Below are 18,718 nucleotides of genomic sequence, written 5' to 3' on the forward strand. Positions count from 1 at the left end.
CAGTTGTAAGAAAGGTAGAAGGTAAATCAGAAGGTTCTTTTCAACTAAAGACTCAAGTTGGCCAGGCATGGTGGCTCACGCCTGTAATCCCAGCACTTTGGGAGGCTGAGGCGGGCGGATCACGAGGTCAGGAGATCGAGACCATCCTGGCTAACACAGTGAAAACCCGTCTGTACTAAAAATACAAAAAGTTAGCTGGGCATGGTGGCAGGCACCTGTAGTGCCAGCTACTCAGGAGGCTGAGGCAGGAGAATGGCATGAACCCGGGAGGCGGAGCTTGCAGTGAGCCGAGATCGCGCCACTGCACTCCAGCCTGGGTGACAGAGCAAGACTCCATCTCAAAAAAGAAAAAAAACTCAGGTAGATGTACTGCAGTTCTCTATGTGTGAGGCACTATTCTAAGTGCTGGTGATAGAGCAGTAAGCAGGACAAAATTCCTACTCCTGCATAACTTATGCTTGTGGTAGTTGGAGTAGAGCAAACAAATAAATATATAATTTTAGCCACTGAGAAAAAAAAAACAAGGAAAAAAATGTACAAATACAGAATGATGGAAGGGAGGGGTCATTTTGGATGGGGTGATAAGAAAAGACTTAAAAGCAGACGTTTGATCAGAGACTTGAATGAACTGCAGAAATGAGAACATCTTGGGGAAGAGCATTCCAGGCAGAACAAATGGCAAGTGCAAAGGCCCTGGGGTGAAAAAGCTTGGTAGTTTCAAAGAACGGAAAGAAGGCCCGAGTGGCTAGAGGACAGTGACAGAGGGACAGGATGGAGGGGCCAGCTCCTATTGGGCCTGGCAGGTCATGACAAAGAATTGGGGTTTTATTCTGAGTGTAATGGGAGGGAAACCATTGGAGGGTTGAAAGTGGGGAGGGGGTGGGGTAGCATGATGCGAATTACATTTTACAGGGATCACTCTGGTTGCTATTGGGGAATCATTTGTTGGGCTGCCACAGAGGAAACAATGGAGGCCAGATAGGAGTCTGGGGCAGTCATTCAGGAGAGTAGGTGGTAGCTTGGATAAGGGGGGTGGGATGAGAAGTGGTTGGATTCAGGTGTGCGTGTGTGTGTGTGTGTGTGTACTTTTTTTTTTTTTGAGACAAGGTTTCACTCTTGCTCAGGCTGGAGTGCAGTGGCACAATCTCGGCTCACTGCAACCTCTGACTTCCAGGTTCAAGCAATTCTCCTGCCTCAGCCTCCAAGTAGCTAGGATTACAGGCCACCACACCTGGCTAATTTTTATTTTTATTTTTTATTTATTTTTTTTTGAGACAGTCTCCCTCTGTCGCCCAGGCTGGAGTGCAGTGGCCGGATCTCAGCTCACTGCAAGCTCCACCTCCCGGGTTCCAGCCATTCTCCTGCCTCAGCCTCCCAAGTAGCTGGGACTACAGGCGCCCGCCACCTCGCCCGGCTAGTTTTTTGTATTTTTTAGTAGAGACGGGGTTTCACCGTGTTAGCCAGGATGGTCTCGATCTCCTGACCTCGTGATCCGCCCGTCTCGGCCTCCCAAAGTGCTGGGATTACAGGCTTGAGCCACCGCGCCCGGCCTAATTTTTATATTTTTAATAGAGATGGGGGTTTCACCATGTTGGCCAAGCTGGTTTCAAACACCTGACCTCAGGTGATCTGCCTGCCCTGGCCTCCCAAAGGGCTGGGATTACAGGTGTGAGCCACTGAGTCCAACCTGATTGAGATACATTTTGAAGTGGGAGCTGAAAAGATTTGCTGCATGTTTAGATATATGGGTGTCAGGGAGAGAGAATAATCAAGGAAGACTCCTAGGTTTGGACAGAGGGTCTTTGACTTACTATGGTTCGGCTTATGTTTTTTTTTTTTTTTTTTTTTTGAGATGGAGTTTTGCTTTTGTTGCCCAGGCTAGAGTGCAATGGCATGATCTTGGCTCACTGCAACCTCTGCCTTCCAGATTCAAGCAATTGTCCTGCCTCAGCCTCCCAAGTAGCTGGAATTACAGGTGTGAGCCACGACACCCAGTTAATTTTGTATTTTTAGTAGAGATAGGGTTTTACCATGTTGGTCAGGCTGGTCTCGAACTCCTGACCTCAAGTGATTCACCCACCTTGGCCTCCCAAAGTGCTGGGATTACAGGCGTGAGCCATTGCACCCGGCCAAAAAGTTTTTTTTAAAAAAGGCTCATAGGCCGGGCGCAGTGGCTCATGCCTGTAATCCCAGCACTTTGGGAGGCCGAGGTGGGCGGATCACAAGGTCAGGAGATGGAGACCATCCTGGCAAACAAGGTGAAACCCTAGCTCTACTAAAAATATAAAAAATTAGCCAAGCGTGGTGGCGGGTGCCTGTAGTCCCAGTTACTCGGGAGGCTGAGGCAGGAGAATGGCGTGAACCTGGGAGGCGGAGCTTGCAGTGAGCCGAGATCGCGCCACTGCACACCAGCCTGGGCGACAGAGCAAGACTCTGTCTCAAAAAAAAAAAAAAAAAAAAAAAAAAAAAAGGCTCTACTCTACCAGACAAAATCTTATTCCTTAGTATTTAATTTCTCTCCTTAGGGAGAATTTAAATTTAATTAAGTAATTTAAATTAAATTTTTTTCCTGGCAGGGGTGGATAACGAAAAAAAGGTTGAGAAACACTGGCCTAGTGCAAGAACATGGCTTTTGGGAGTCACACAGGCTTGGTACGAATCCTGGCTCCACTACTTGGACACAGTGCTTAACCTCTCTGAGCTTCACTTTCATCGTTTCAATGCCCACAGTATTAGCATAATAACCTTAGACTTATTGGGAAAATTAAATGCAATGATGTGCCTGTTATATTGACAAATACTAATTTTCTTTCCCCTTTATCCCCGCTTTCAAGAATACAGACTATTATAGTTAAGGAACTCCAGTAAACTGGGTAGAGACCCAATCAAGTGGGAATATGGCAGGCTTAAGCTTGTTGGAAGAAAAAGAAAACAGGACAAGGGGGCTGATTAAATATACGGAGATGAGTGTAAAGAAATAAGGGAGGCTGGTTGCAGCGGCTCACACCTGTAATCCCAGCACTTTGGGAGGCGGAGGCTGGCGGATCACCTGAGGTCTGGAGTTTGAGACCAGCCTGGGCAACATGGTGAAACCCCGTCTCTACTAAAAATTCAAAAATTAGCCAGGCATGGTGGCACACGCCTGTTAATCCCAGCTACTTGAGAGGCTGAGGCAGGAGAATGGCGTGAACCCGGGAGGCGGAGCTTGCAGTGAGCCGAGATCGCGCCACTGCACTCCAGCCTGGGCGACAGAGCGAAACTCCATCTCAAAAAAAAAAAAATAAAAAAAAAATAAAAATAAGTTAAAAAGAAAAATAAAAGAAATAGGGGAGAGCCCAAGGTAATTCTTTTTTTTTTTTTTTTTTTTTTTTTGAGAAGGAGTCTCGCTCTGTCACCCAGGCTGGAGTGCAGTGGCCAGATCTCAGCTCACTGCAAACTCCGCCTCCCGGGTTTACGCCATTCTCCTGCCTCAGCCTCCCGAGTAGCTGGGACTACAGGCGCCCGCCACCTCGCCCGGCTAGTTTTTTGTATTTTTTTAGTAGAGACGGGGTTTCACCGTGTTAGCCAGGATGGTCTCGATCTCCTGACCTCGTGATCCGCCCGCCTCGGCCTCCCAAAGTGCTGGGATTACAGGCTTGAGCCACCGCGCCCGGCCAGCCCAAGGTAATTCTTAAGGGATTTGACACTCAAGGCAAAGCCACCACTCAATGTTCTTAGTGGACAGTGGACAATGACATCTGAGGAAGGTTATTTTGGAGCCTGACATATTACACTGGAACAGAGGCCAGAGAAAGGAGCCCACATTAATTGTGGTGGACTTGGAATCTGAAGAACTGGGTATATTAAAATGTTGAACAATGAAAAGGTTGGGGAAATTAACTATGGTCCCTTTAATTTTGAAATATAATGCAATCAGTAAAATTGTTTTGGAACGATATTTGGTGGCACGGGAAAACAGAATAAAATGTAAGCATACTACAAAACAATACAAAGGCATTTTTGTCAAACGCCTATCTGGGTGGGAAATAGATTATCTCTGGGGTGGGAGCTTTTCTTTTTCATACTTTTCTGCATTTTTCAATTTTCCTACAAAAAGCTTGTATTGCTTTTATAAGAAAAAAGTTATTTTCTGAAAGAACCTCTGGCGGAACTCAGATTTCTAGGGACCCACATGCCAGCACTACCCCAGCCCCGGGTGTCTGAGGAACCTAGACTGGAGGGTGTGGCCCTGGAGGTGTGAGACTCAGGGAAAGCGGGGTTGGGCGCGGCCGCCCCTGCCCGGAGCAAGAGCAGCGTCGGGACCGGAGGACCAGCCGGGGGTTGGGGCAGCAGAAGTGGCCGCGCGCCGGGAAGTGCTCAGGCCAGACCCTCCCCACTCGCTACGCGCCCCGTGCCCGAGGAGCAGGACACCAGCCTCTGGAACCACCCAGATCGCGGGGCCTCCAAGAATCCGGAGGGCGAAGGCCTGAGAGCCCCTTCCAGCCGCCTACTCCTCACCCCAGCCCCAAAATAGCCGGCGGGGAACTGCGCCAGCCCGCGCGCCCGCCGAGCGTCCGCTGACTGACGGGAGGTGGGCATGTGGGCGGAGCCTCGCGCCGGAGCTGTGATTGGAGCAACCAACACCTCCCAATCTCTCCCAAGAAGGGGAGACAGCGCCAGAGAGGGATGCGCAGAGGCGGGGGCTTAGAGACCTCTACGTGATTGGCTAGCAGCGCAGGGAGCCGGGCGCTGTCCCGATGATTGGCAGGCGCTAGACAGCCCTCGGAAACCGCCTTGGCTTCGCCCATTGGCATCCTGTGAGAGTAGGCGGGATTGGTTCATCGTGTGGTGCTGATGATTAGCTGGCCGCTGAGAGTTAGGGTGTTGGGAGAGAGTTGGGGGGGGACAGCGGGGGCAGCCGACTTCCTTCTTGTTATTGGCTGATGAGGTGGGTAGGGGTGGTGCGACGGCCCAGCGGCTGCCTGGGATTGGTGGGCGCCGGCGTGAGTGACAGACAGTGGGGCGAGCTGCGCGACCAGCGGTTTGTTTTTCGGAGCGTTCCTGAGGTGGAGAACGGTGGCCGGACGGAGCGACTGCGGGTCTGAGGGACTGGCGGGCGGGCGGGCCGAGCGGCGCCGCCGAGGCCGGGCTAGGCCGAGCCCAGGCGCGCCCGGGATGTAGCGGGCCACCCTGCCGATGCCACAGCGCCCGGCCGCGGGCGGAGCCGGAGCCGGAGCCTGGGGAGGCGGCGGGGGCCCAGAGCGCAGCCCGCGCCCCCCGCGCGGAGCCAGGCCCGCTGCCGTCCCCGCCGCCCGGGCCCCCGGCATGCAGCCCCGGCTGCGGAGGTGACACTCACGGACCCGAGCCGCCGCCGCCGCCATCGCCACCATGGGTAAGTGTCGCCACCGCCCCGGCCTGTGCCCGCGCTGCTTCGCGACGCCCCGCCCCGGGCTGAGGGAGGAGGACCCTGGGCTGCCGCCTGACAGGCATGGACAGCCCGCCCGGCCCGGGGCTGCGGACCGCCGGCAGCCCGCCTGCCCGCCCGTCCGGCTCGCGCGCCGCGGCCCGGGCGGGGGTTCTGGGTCCGCAGGGCGGTCCGGCCGGCAGAGCCCGCTCGGCAGCCCTCCTTCCGAGCGGCGCGACGGGCGCATCCCGGGGAAGCGGCGGTGGGACCGTGGGCCCGTGCTCTGCGGGGCAGCCTGGCTCGAACGAGCCGGACCGCGAGCCCGAGGGCGGGGGAGCGAGAGCGCAGTGTGGGGCCCGGGCTGGAGGCTGCCGCAGGCCCAGCTGCTGTTGTGTCTTTTCCTTGATTTGCTTTTTTTTCCTGCCTGTGTCATTTCCTTCCCTTTGGTCACACAGGCCGGCCTGTGAGAGTTCCTGGGGCTTGCTCTCCAGCCCTGTGCGCGCCCCAGCGCAGGGGGGAGGGCGTGCGGGGCTTGGCTGGGAGGCGATTAAACTGGAATCTGTGATCAAGCGCGCGGTTGACAAATGCGTGCTGCACGCAGATTGCTGGGGGTCAGGAATTGGTCGGATGCTACCAGTTAGAATTCACATCCTACTTTTTGAAAAATCCTGTTGCAGTGTTTTACATCCATTATTTTTTTCTTGCGGTATCCCTGAAATTATGTAACTTTTCAAAGAAACGTTTGCTACACAGAAGAGTTTCTCTGAAATCATTTCTTTTTTGTCAGTATTTGCAGTTTCTACTGTGAAGATGTAATCTAAGGAAAGCTTTTAATGTCTTCCGCGCTTAGCATTTGAGTTGAATTATATTCCATATCCTTTTTGGTAATTTAGCAAATGACTACTGGACTAGACTAATAAATAACATTTTAAACGTTCTTTACTTCTCCTGTGCAGACAGGTGTTGTGATACTGTTGTCACAAGTTTTGCAAAATATTTGATATTGCCCTAAATAATATTAAAAGGGTAAACTTAAGTGAGAGGATCGTTTGCAAAGCCTTGCCTTGCTTCTGTGACGTGCCCTGTGTGAAGAGGGAGCCTTAATGTTTGCCTTGCCCTATAGCAAGGTCAAGTTCTTTTTGTAGGAGGTTAACTGTATGCTATGTCAAATTCACCAGATATTGTTTTGTGACCCATCTCTACACCCTGGCTTTGAATGAATTGCCTTGTTCTAGTTCATGCTATCCCTCATACAGTATGAGAAGGGTTTGTTCATTTGCTGGGCTTACTTTTTCCTTCCCATGCTTTCCTTCAGAAGTGCGTGCTCTTCTGGGGGAAGGTCTGCTGTGAGAGTGGACATAAAAGGAACCCAGTAAGGCCTGCTATTTAAATATATAATTGAAGAAATATTTATTGAATTTTTTTATAGATGAGACACACAATTCTTGTCTACCCCAGGATTCAGACGTTTATCTTGTATTATAGATTCTGAATAAATTTTCCATTTGATTTATGAGCCTATATTGTGACTTTCTCACAAGTCTTTTTTCTTTTCCTGGGGCAGCTGTTAGTCCCAAAGGAGAGTGTGAAATACTTAAGGGTGTGTAGACTATCCGCTTCCTACTTTCTAGACTGCTACACCAGTTAGAGTGCCCACATGTGTTGACTACATCTCATCTAACATGAAAATAGATATGAACTTGTTTTCACATTTCAAGACATTTTCAAAAAGTTTATAAGTGTGTGAGTATATGGAGACAAGTGATGGGGAGGAAGGAAACGATATAGGCTGAGTCTACAGCCCCAAAGAAAAAAGGGCCAGGACCTCAGGATCTTCTCATTTGTCTCCATGTCAGTTGTCCCCCTGTCAGTTTTACATGAAGACACATGTGAAAGGAACATGCAAGAGGAATTAACTTGCCTGGTGGCAAGTATATTAGTATATTAGCCAAGTTAGTTATTAGCCAAGCCAGTATATTAGCCAAGTTAGTTTAAGAACCACTGAGCTAGCTTTCTTCACTTTCCCCCATACAGTTCTCTCCATCTTTTTTGTAAGGGGAGAGTAGATGACCATGATATACTGTTAGAGCTAATATTGAATTCTTCTTGACACCTGGCTCTTCAATTTGCTTTCTGTAGAGCTCATTGAGGATATATATACACAGATACATTCACACACAGTCTCTCTCTTAAATACTAGTTTCCATTTTGGTGATGAAAATTCGAATTCCCAGTTCAGTTAGTTTGCTTTTGATTGCTGTAGTTCTACATAAACTCAAAGGATTCATAAGAGAGAAACACAGACTTCTTAGTATTTTAGTTATTCTTGTTAAACTTCAGCCTCATGAAGAAAGGACTAAAACTTGAGTCTTTGCCCTGTAGGTTCTTTGGTTAAGCAAGAGTCATATTTTCCTGAGCTGTTCTAAGCCCAAGACTGAAGCCTGTTTGACAACTTGGGTTAATAAAAACAGGTCAGATTTTATATTGTCTATTAGCCCCAGTAAATTTCTAGTGGAAATTATTTATCTCTGTAAATAATAGGAAATATTTTTTTTTGGCTTTGATACTATGTGGCTCTAAAAAATTGGGATTGACTGGTTGTTTTTTCTTGGTCACTCCAGAATTCATTTCCAGATTTAGTAATTATAGTGGCAAATACTGTTCATAATACCTGAGATTGTTTGTGTGGTCTTTTTATAAATGCAGTCTGAAACTTAGTGGGATGTATCACTGAAAAATGTGTAACAACTTGGAAGTGTTACAGGAAACTATAGTGAATGGAGTACGGGATTACAGATGGTCTGGTTCTGGTTTGAAGTCAGAATTACTGTGACTTACAGACACCTTGTCTAGGGTACCAAGGCTGTTGGGAGCTCCCTGTTAGAATAGTCTCAATTCAGTTTGGCTAGAATCTGACCACCTATGTAGACTCTGAAGAGTTAGCAGCTGTTTTGATTGAAATTTGAATCACAGTTTAATAAATCAACATGGCTAGATTTCTCATATTTTTAAAAATGACAATTGGATTTTAAAACTGAATTTCAGGTTGGTCATGGTGGCTTACACCTATAATCCCAGCACTTTGGGAAGCTGAGGCTGGTGGATCGCTTGAGCCCAGGAGTTCCAGACCAGCCTGGGCAACATGGTGAAACCCTGTCTCTACTAAAAATACACAAACTTAACTGGGCGTAGTGGCAAGCCCCTATAGTCCCAGCTACCCAGGAGACCCAGGTGGGAGGATCATCTGAGCCTGAGCCATGATCGTGTCACTGCACTCCAGCCCAGGCAACAAGAGTGAGAGACCCTGTCTCTAAAACAAAAAACAAACAAAAAATAGCTGAATTTTAGGCATCTATAAAAAGTAAATATCTGTCCAACTGAGCATTACTTAGGGGAATACACAGAGATAAGATGAGGTTTTTCTGGTTCTATGGAAGCTGTTAATTTATTCTTTGCCCATTTGTCGAATGCCTCCTATGTGCCAGGCATAGTATTAAGCCCTGTACCTGTGTTATCCTGTCCTCAAGAAGTTACAGTTAGGTAAGGTGAAGCAGAAACATGTAAACAAATAAGTGCAAAATCGTGTAAAGATACACAGGAGAGAGATCAATGCTGTCGTTTTGGTGTTGACATATATAATTCTATAGTCTCCAGTCTTCTGGGTTAATTTCATTAAACATTAAAATGTAGTGGTGATATATATTGATTCTTATGAGGAAGAAATGGCTTACTTTGTAATATGTGTTTTAAGAATTTGAACCATCAATTAATATTGAATGCCTATTATATCTTAAGAACAGAAAAACGCCAGCATTTGACTTTGAGATTTAGCAAAGGTTCAACCATTTCTTGAAGGAGAAAAGTTTCTTGTGAATTGAGGGTCGGTCCTTATTGCATATACTCATTGTAAAATGATGTTTGCCTGGGCATGGACAGGGTGGAGGCAGTGGAAATATGTGGAATGTCATGAAGAGAGTAAAATCTGACTCAGGGACACTGAAGCACGGGCTCTCCGAGTGAGCAGCGCACTCAGACGATCTGGTGGAACTGGGTAGAACATTGTCAAGATGAAGAAATAACATCAGTTAAATGAAAACAAAGATTAAAACATTATTTTTGGAATTGTATACATGGAAAAGAGAGAGAGTGTGTGGCATAGTAAACAGACATCATACGGGATAGCAGTGTTTATTAGAGAATGTGGTGCTTCTGGCATCTTTTCTGAGTTGTTAGCCAAGGGAACTCACAAATGGAAAGTGCTTTAAGACACTACTTTGAGATACAAGTAATAGCTCAGTCTGGAAGAGTGGCTTCCTGCTGGAGCTAAAGAGAGGAGTGTGTTGCCTGGCAGCCTCCATACCACAGGTCGGGGTACCAGGAGAAGAAAAACTACATGCCACTGGGGAATTATGAATATTGGCTACTTAAAACTGCCTAAGAGCTTCCACTTTTTAAGCCTGAACTCTAATCCTTGTTTCATAGATCCTTTTCTCTTTCCATGAACACTTCCCGTCTTCCTAGATTCTTAACCTCTTAATCTCTAAAATTAACCTCTTTCTCCTTGTGCTTCTTCCTGGTAGCTTCTAAGTGTGTCAGACCACTCCCACACTCAGGAAATCTTTTCAAAGTTATAAGCACACTATTACCCTACCTCAACTTGTTCACATGTAAAGTTCACAAATACATTTTTTTTTTTTTTTTTGAGATGAAGTTTTGCCCTGTTGCCCAGGCTTGCGTGCAGTGGCACTATCTCAGTTCACTGCAACCTCTGCCTCCCGAGTTCAAGCTATTCTCCTACCTCAGCCTCCTGAGTAGCAGAGATTACAGGCACCCGCCACCACGCCTGGCTAATTTTGTATTTTTAGTAGAGACAGCGTTTCACCATGTTGGCCAGGCTAGTCTGAAACTCCTGACTGCAGGTGATCCATCCGCCTCAGCCTCCCAAAGTGCTGGGATTACAGGCGTGAGCCATTGTTCCTGGCCATGACTAATTTTTTGTATTTTTTGTGGAGATGGGGTTTTGCCATGTTGCCCAAGCTGGTCTCAAACTCCTGGGATCAAGTGGTACTCCTGCCTTGGCCTCCTAGAATGTTGGACTTACAGGTGTGAGCCAGTGCGCCTGGCCTGTCACTCTTATTTTCTTCAATCCTTTTTTGTTTTTGAGACGGAATCTCACTCCATTGCCCAGGCTGGAATGTGTTGACGTAGTCTTGGCTCACTGCAACCTCCACCTCCCAGGTTCAAGTGATTCTCATGCCTTAGCCTCCGCAGTAGCTGGGATTACAGGCGTGTACCGCCATGCCCAGCTAATTTTTGTATTTTTAGTAGAGATGGTGTTTCAGCATGTTGGCCAGGCTGGTCTTGAACTCCAGACCTCTGGCGATCTGCCTGCCTTGGCCACCTAAAGTGCTGGGATTACAGGCATGAGCCACCTTGGCCGGCCTATTTTCTTCAGTCCTCTTAAAGCCTTCCTTTCCAGCTTCCCCTTTTCTCATTCTATTTGATTAGTATTAGTCACTGAGGATCAGTTTCTGAACCTCTTTTCTTCCCCTCTATCCCTTAATTGCTTATTCTTCATGTCCTTTCTCTCAGTTCATTTCATGAACTCTCTGACATAGCTGGAACAGCTTGCTTTTCTTTTTTGTTTTTTTCAAGATGGAGTCTTGCTCTTGTCGCCCAGGCTGGAGTGCAGTTGCTTAATCTCAGCTCACTGCAACCTCTGCCTCCTGGGTTCAAGCGATTCTCCTGCCTCGGTCTCCTAAGTAGCTGGGATTACAGGTGTCCACCACCACACCCGGCTAATTTTTGTATTTTTAGTAGAGAGGAGGTTTCACCACATTGGCCAGGCTGGTCTTGAACTCTTGACCTCAGGTGCTCTGCCTGCCTTAGCCTCCCAAAGTGCTGAGATTACAGGTGTGAGCTACCATGCCTGGCCAGCTTGCTTTTCTTAAAGAATCTTTAGTCTGTTAACAACTATATAAAATCATCCATATAACCTCTTGCTACTCGTATTTAAAAATATATATTTTTATACATTCGTGTTTATATACTCTGGTTTATATATTGTGTAATTCTATGTTTTTTTTTTTTTGAGATGGAGTTTCGCTCTTGTTGTTCCAGGCTGGAGTGCAATGGTACAATCTTGGTTCACTGCAACCTCTGCCTCCCAGCTTGAAGTGGTTCTACTGCCTCAGCCTGCCGTGTAGCTGGGATTACAGGCATGTGCCACCATGCCCAGCTAATTTTGTATTTTAAATAGAGACAGAGTTTCTCCATGTTGGTCAGGCTGCTCTTGAACCCCCAACCTCAGGTGATCCACCTGCCTCGACCTCCCAAAGTGCTGGGATTACAGGCGTGAGCCACTGGACCTTGCCAATTTTTTTTTTGATACAACTTTGTATTTGTGTGTTGTTTATCTTTTTATCCCTAGAGTTTGAACACCTTGAAATATCTTTTAAAACTTTCTAATGTATAATACAAGATAAGTATTCAGTAAATGGTTGTTAATGATTTATAAAAGGTCAGTAATAAAATTAAGTATTAGGGTAGATTAAATGGCCTCCAGTCTTTTTCCATTGACCTTTTCTCATTGATGATAATAATAGCCAGCTTTTTTTTTTTTTTAGCATTAGTAAGTGTTACGTACCATAAGAAATAATTCATAGGTTTTCTTTTGCTTTTAACTCTCACAGCAGCTTTGTGAAAGCTTTATCTCCCAGATGAGGAAATTGAGGTTTGGAGAGAATAAATGATTTGCTCAGGTCCTCCTTACCAAATTTTTCTGATTCTGAAGTTCATATTCCTAACTGCTTCAGTCTAAGAAAGTTGTTATTTGTTGTTTTTTTTGAGATGGAGTCTCACTCTGTCACCATGGTAGAGTGCAGTGGTGCCATCTCAGCTCACACCAACCTCCGCCTCCCGTGTTCAGGCAATTCTCCTGCCTCAGCCTCCCAAGTAGCTGGGATTACAGGCGCACGCCACCACGCCCAGCTAATTTTTTTTGTATTTTTAGTAGAGACGGGGTTTCACCATGATGGCCAGGCTGATTTCGAACTCCTGACCTCAAGTGATCCGCCTATCTCAGCCTCCCAAAGTGCTAGAATTACAGGCTTAAGCCACTGCGCCCAGCCTGTTATTTGTTTTTAAAAGTTTCGTGTTTTTAAGGAATGACACATTGAAGGAGTGCTGATAATTCAGTTAGTCTCAGTCCATACCACAGAGATAACTGGCTTGTGGCAGCCAAGTGTGCATAGTGATGTTGCTTTTTAGAAGGAAAAAAAACAAAAACAAAAACAAAACCTCAATCCAGGAAGAAATGCCTAAAAGAGCCACTTGATTTACTTCCTGTCTTTATCCATGTCCTCTGAAGTACCAGTTGAAGAACCTGTCTACTTCTAGGAATGTATTTGACTTTGACACAAAATTAGATTCTATAATCCTGATTCACTTGTGTCAGTTGTCCCAGATTTCAGATGACAGTGCCAAACTGTGCCTCTACTGTGTTCTCAGCTCTGGAACTACCAAACAAGTTTATTCATTAAGTAATGCCAGGAATTGGTTAGCTTCCTGGAAACAGAATTTGTCAACCTGATAAACCAGCTCTTATAATAACATCATCTTATACAGAATTAGAAATTATTTCTCCAGTCCTACTTGTGGATCTGACTTGAAAAGTGGTGTGTGTATGTGTGTGCTGTATGTGTATTCACATCCATCTTTGTTCAGTATCTGAGTTGAAAGAACTGAAAATTCTCAATTCTTAGGGTGGTTAATGTTGTTACTGATAACTCTGTGCATTCCGCTGTATTGTGTATTGTTGGATGCTCCTCAGAAAACACTTAAACCTAGTCATAATCCTCCTTACATTGATCCCAATTTATTATTACAGTTGGTCCAATTTTTTACATATTTAATAACATATAAGCCATTTAATATATAAATCTATACATATTATTATATAAACCAATCTTCCTAGCTTAGATGTTATGCTCTAGTTTTTAAGGTTTGGTTGTGAGGATAAAAATCAAAACAAAAAACCAAGTTCCCTTTTTGTTTTTGAGATAGGGTCTCACTGTTGCCCAGGCTGGAGTACAGTGGCATGATCGTGGCTCACTGCAGCCTCAACCTCCTGGGCTCAAGTGATCCATCCACCTACGCCTCTCAAGTAGCTGAGCCTACAGCGTGCACCACCATGCCCAGCTAATTTTTTGCATTTTTGTAGAATGGAGTTTTGCCATGTTGCCCAGTCTGGTCTCGAACTCCTGGGCTCAAGCAATCTGCCTGCCTCGGCTTCCCAAAGTGCTGGGATTACAGGCATGAGCCACCCTCCAGTCAAGTTCCCTTCTTTTCTTTTTTTTTTTTTTTTTTGAAACGGAGTCTGGCTTTGTTGCTCAGGCTGGAGTGCAGTGGCCGGATCTCAGCTCACTGCAAGCTCCGCCTCCCAGGTTTAGGCCATTCTCCTGCCTCAGCCTCCCGAATAGCTGGGACTACAGGCGCCCGCCACCTTGCCCGGCTAGTTTTTTGCATTTTTTAGTAGAGACGGGGTTTCACCAGGATGGTCTCTATCCCCTGACCTAGTGATCCGCCCGTCTTGGCCTCCCAAAGTGCTGGGTTTACAGGCTTGAGCCACCGCGCCCGGCCCAAGTTCCCTTCTTTAAGGAAGCTATAGGGAAATTGTAGAAGGTATAAAATAATTGATGGGATTTATATGTGTTAATTTTGACAAATATCTTTTTGTAGATACCCACTTTCTCCTCATTCATTATCCGCTTTACTGCATGCTTTCGATATTACAACTATGTCACTCTCATACATACTTTTGTATATGTTTTGAAGTGGAATCATATGGGAAGTTAGGCTCCTGGTATTTTCCTGCAAGTTTTAAATCTAATTTTACTGTCCTGAACAAGCAAAAGCCTCTTTATAGGCAACTTTGTCCTTTTCTGCACCTCGTCAGAGGGCATATAGGGCACTAGAGCAGATTTGGTCTAGGAAGAGGGGAGAGGCAAATAAGGGGAAGGGCCAGGCACGGTGGCTTATGACTGTAATCCCAGCATTTTGGGAGGCTAAGGAGGGAGGATCGCTTGAGCTCAGGTGTTTGAAATCAGCCTGGGCAACATGGTGAAACCCTCTCTCAATAAAAAATACAAAAATTAGCAGGGCATGGTGGTGTGCACCTGTAGTCCCAGCTACTCTGGAGCCTGAGGTGGAGGATTGTTTGAGCCTGGGGGGTGGAGGAGGCTGTAGTGAGCTGTGATTGCACCACTATACTCTAGCCTGGGCAACAGAGCAAAACCCTGTCTCAGTCAGTCAGTCACTCAAGTGGAAGAAGAGACTGGAGCAGTTTTACTACATTTCACGCCGTTCATTTCTTTCCACAGGGTATTAACAAGGGGCAGTGATAAAGGGCAGAAGATGAGCACTCTATTTGGGTGGAATATTTTGTATTTGCTTCTTTTTTTTTTTTTTTTTTTGAGACGGAGTCTTGCTCTGCCGCCCAGGCTGGAGTGCAGTGACCGGCTCTCAGCTCACTGCAAGCTCCGCCTCCCGGGTTCACGCCATTCTCTTGTCTCAGCCTCCCGAGTAGCTGGGACTACAGGCGCCCGCCTCGTCGCCCGGCTAGTTTTTTGTATTTTTTTTAGTAGAGACGGGGTTTCACCGTATTAGCCAGGATGGTCTCGATCTCCTGACCTCATGATCCGCCCATCTCGGCCTCCCAAAGTGCTGGGATTACAGGCTTGAGCCACCGCGCCCGGCCTTGTATTTGCTTCTTTAAAGGTGTGCCCCAAGTCCCCAAATGAGTCAGTTTTCACCAAAGCAAGTGTAACGACTCATCTCTCATGTTCCCTTCCCGATCAACAGATTTATTCATTTTCAATCTCCAAATGCTATTTGAATGGGCAAATATATCTTAAAGGACCTGGGAAAAATTTGTACAACATAGACTTGGGCTGGTTTGTGTTCTGGGTTTTGGCCATTTGTTTTCAATGTATGAGAGCTCTAGTACTCCATGCTATTTCAAGAAAAGGGGATTAAAAGTAATGGCAGTAAGGTGGAGACAATGCATTGCTTGGTCAGCTTAGGGAGGAAAAACAATAGAACTACCCTTTGACTTCCCTATGGGAAGTAGAAGGCCTATAAACTTGTAAAGAGTTGGTGGGGGTTGGTGGTGGTGGTGGCATTCAGATGCTAGGCTTGTAAAACAACTTCTGTTCAAAACAGTTACCTGAGGCCCTTATTTGGTACCTTTTAAAATGTGCTCTCCTCTTTATGATGCTTTAAGAATAAGTCTGGGACTGACACTGTGCCATAATCCGCTCTCTATGGATTTATCTTTTCATTCAATACCATATTACATTGTACTGTGTTGTTCTTCACTTCAACTTTTCATCTATTTTTCCTGGTTAAGTTTCTTTGGCACTGGACAAACTGCTCTGTTTGAGCATGTCCCTTCCCTGCAATTAATTGGTAAATATTGCTGCAGGAAATCTGATTGGAGGGCTATTAAGAAACCATTAAAGGTCAGGCATGGTGGCTCACACCTGTAATCTTAGCACTTTGGGAGGCCGAGACAAGAGGATCACTGAAGTCCAGGAGTTGGAGACCAGCCTGGGCAACATGGGGAGACCCCGTCTCTACAAAAAATTAAAAAATTATCCAGGCATTATGGCCCATGCCTGTGTTCCCAGCTACTCGGGAGGCTGATATGGGAAGGTTGCTTAAGCCCCAGAGTTCGAGGCTGCAGTGAGCTGTGATCACGCCACTGCACTCCAGCTTAAGTGACAGAGCAAGACCTTGTCTCAAAGAAAAAAAAATTCATTAAAATTCAAATTGCCATAGTCTGACCTTTTGGGCTGCATCTGATTATAGTTACAGGGTCTGTCATTTTACCTGGGCAGAACTCCCTGAGTATTAGTCATATAGTTTGTGAAAGAACTTTGCTAGTCTGTATTTAAGTATCTTAGTCCACGTGTTCTCTTTCATTGCAGACGAACAGGAGGCATTGAACTCAATCATGAACGATCTGGTGGCCCTCCAGATGAACCGACGTCACCGGATGCCTGGATATGAGACCATGAAGAACAAAGACACAGGTCACTCAAATAGGCAGGTGTGTGTGACCCTGGCAGAGCTAAATGAGATTTGTTGGGGAGGGGTTTTCAAATGGGAAATATATGAAAAGCCAAGGAGACTACATTACCAGGGTTGAATGCTTTTGACCCCTTCCTTTCACAGTCTTTTAAATGGGAAGTAATACATACCAACCAGGTATGGTTAAATGGTAAGTAATATTGGGAGGCGGAGGCAGGCAGATCACCTGAGGTCAGGAGTTTGAGACCAGCCTGGCCAACATAGTGAAACCCCATCTCTACTAAAAATACAAAATTAGCCAGGTGTGGTGGTGCATGCCTGTAGTCCCAGCTAATCAGGAGGCTGAGACAGGAGAATTGCTTGAACCTGGGAGGCAAAGGCTGCAGCGAGCTGAGATGGCGCCACTGCACTCCAGCCTGGGCAAGAGAGCAAAACTCTGTCTCAAAAAAAAAAAAAAAAAAGCCATGCAGTTATGGATCTGTGATTTGGAATCTTAAAGCCTTCTGTAAGCATTTCATCTGTTATGGGGACAGTATTCATATACGTTTTTCCCCTTTAGTGATATTTGGCAAATATTTAATTCAGATTCATGATCCCTAAGTCAGAAGGTTTTTAGCTACCTTACAGTATATAATCAGGAAAAACTAATTAATTTGGTATTAGCTTATGGTTATAATTAAGAAGGTAAATTTATTAATTAAAATGTCACATAGTATGTTCTAAAGGAAATAATGAGTGATTTTGTTATTACTGTTTACAGTTGTTTTACTTTATTAACCCAGGTAGTTGATAGTGCCTGTTTTATTGAGAGTTGTATGCTTCCTTAGGAAGACGTTGCCTATTTTTCTTAACATTTAAACTTGTGTGTCATTGAGAATCTTCTTCTCACCTGTAGTGCCACTTACCTGTTTCCTGGGTACTTTGGCCTGCAGAGAGGAGTGAATGATGGGGAGCTTTCCTTCCTAGTCGGTATCCAATGCTACGTCAGCTATATTGGGCATGTTTGATGAAAATTTGTCTATGGCATTCTCCCTTGTGGTTCTGTTTATCAGCTAACCTCTTTTCTTCTCGTTTGCATCTTGTTTACCAATTCTTCAGAACTGGTTCCTAGAGATAGTATAAGGCCCTAGAACTATTCCTGTCTGTGGTCTGCTAGATAGAGGCTTCCAGAGTATTTCCTGCCTTTAGGAATCCTAGGGACCCCAAGGGAAGAGGAGTCCTTTTGTTTCATGTTAAAACAGAAGGATTAGTTTAAAAAGCTGCTTTTGTTGTTGTTACCTTACAGTACTGGAGGTATATAAACAGATAAGGGCCCATTCTTACACTGTTTTCAGATGTTATTCTGTCTGACTGTGTGAGTTCTCCCTTGCTATAACTCATTTGTATTCAAAGCCACTTTTGGAAGGAGCATTTTACCAGAAGTGAGTCCCCTCCCCCATGCTTGAGCCTAATGACCTCACTTTCCTTCCTGTCTTCCTATGTAGAGTGTGCTTGCTAACATTGCTCCAGTTAGCTGATCTTTCTCCACACTGGACTATTGGCATGAATATCAGTTAGTGGGTAAAAAGGGGAAGCTTTCTTGAATTGGAAGGCCCAAAAGGACCAGGCTGGGAAAAGGAGGGGTGGAATGGTCACTGATAGTTCCTTGAAGGAGGATTCCTTTTTAGGACTCCTGCTTAGAGCCTAAAAGCCGTGATGAGGGAAGTCTTGATGTTTTGCTGTGCCTGCTGCTGCACTGTTAGAGTGAAGTCAGTGGTTATGAAGGCAGAAGACTGTAAAAAGTATTGACTATTTTTTAGGAAGTAATCTTAACGAGGTACTAGATCTTTGGATCCATGATTTACTTCAATGTTGTCAAACTTACGTTGCACGAAGGAAACAAATTATTAACCTCAGTGTTTTTGTTTTTAAAGAAAAAACACAACAACAGCAGCTCAGCCCTTCTGAACAGCCCCACAGTAACAACAAGCTCATGTGCAGGGGCCAGTGAGAAAAAGAAATTTTTGGTAAGGATCCACATTACCTGTTAAAGCCAAAATGTACTTTTAAATCTGCTACTCATGCTGCAACAGCGGAATTCACTTCCCGAACAAGTTGTTTGTAAAAAGCGTTGGTTACCCGTGACCTGTGTTCAGTGCTTCTAGTCACCATTTCTCACAACAGTATTATTAATAAGCAGCCTCTATCAGTGCTGTCCAATAAACTTTCTGTGATGACAGACATGTTTTATATCTGTGCTATCCA

The 18,718-nt window shown here is 45.6% G+C and overlaps 1 protein-coding gene across 9 annotated transcripts in view; it reads left to right on the forward strand.

Annotated features, from left to right (window-relative positions):
• Positions 1-5,024: 5,024 nt before the first annotated feature.
• Positions 5,025-18,718, forward strand: part of MAP3K3 (mitogen-activated protein kinase kinase kinase 3) — a 73,845-nt gene continuing 60,151 nt past the window's right edge. For 2 of the 9 annotated variants that reach the window (XM_030923185.1, XM_030923187.1), the window contains exons 1-3: positions 5,025-5,371; positions 16,372-16,493; positions 18,388-18,480. In XM_030923185.1, coding sequence (XP_030779045.1) covers positions 5,368-5,371; positions 16,372-16,493; positions 18,388-18,480 — 219 coding nt within the window. In that variant the 5' untranslated portion in view covers positions 5,025-5,367. Of the gene's footprint in view, positions 5,372-16,371; positions 16,494-18,387; positions 18,481-18,718 lie in introns of those variants that run through there. The other 7 variants (XM_030923182.1, XM_030923183.1, XM_030923189.1 and 4 more) reach the window with 4 other exon arrangements.

The sequence above is a fragment of the Rhinopithecus roxellana genome, chromosome 19, assembly GCF_007565055.1.
Source record: "Rhinopithecus roxellana isolate Shanxi Qingling chromosome 19, ASM756505v1, whole genome shotgun sequence".
Taxonomy (NCBI): domain Eukaryota; kingdom Metazoa; phylum Chordata; class Mammalia; order Primates; family Cercopithecidae; genus Rhinopithecus; species Rhinopithecus roxellana.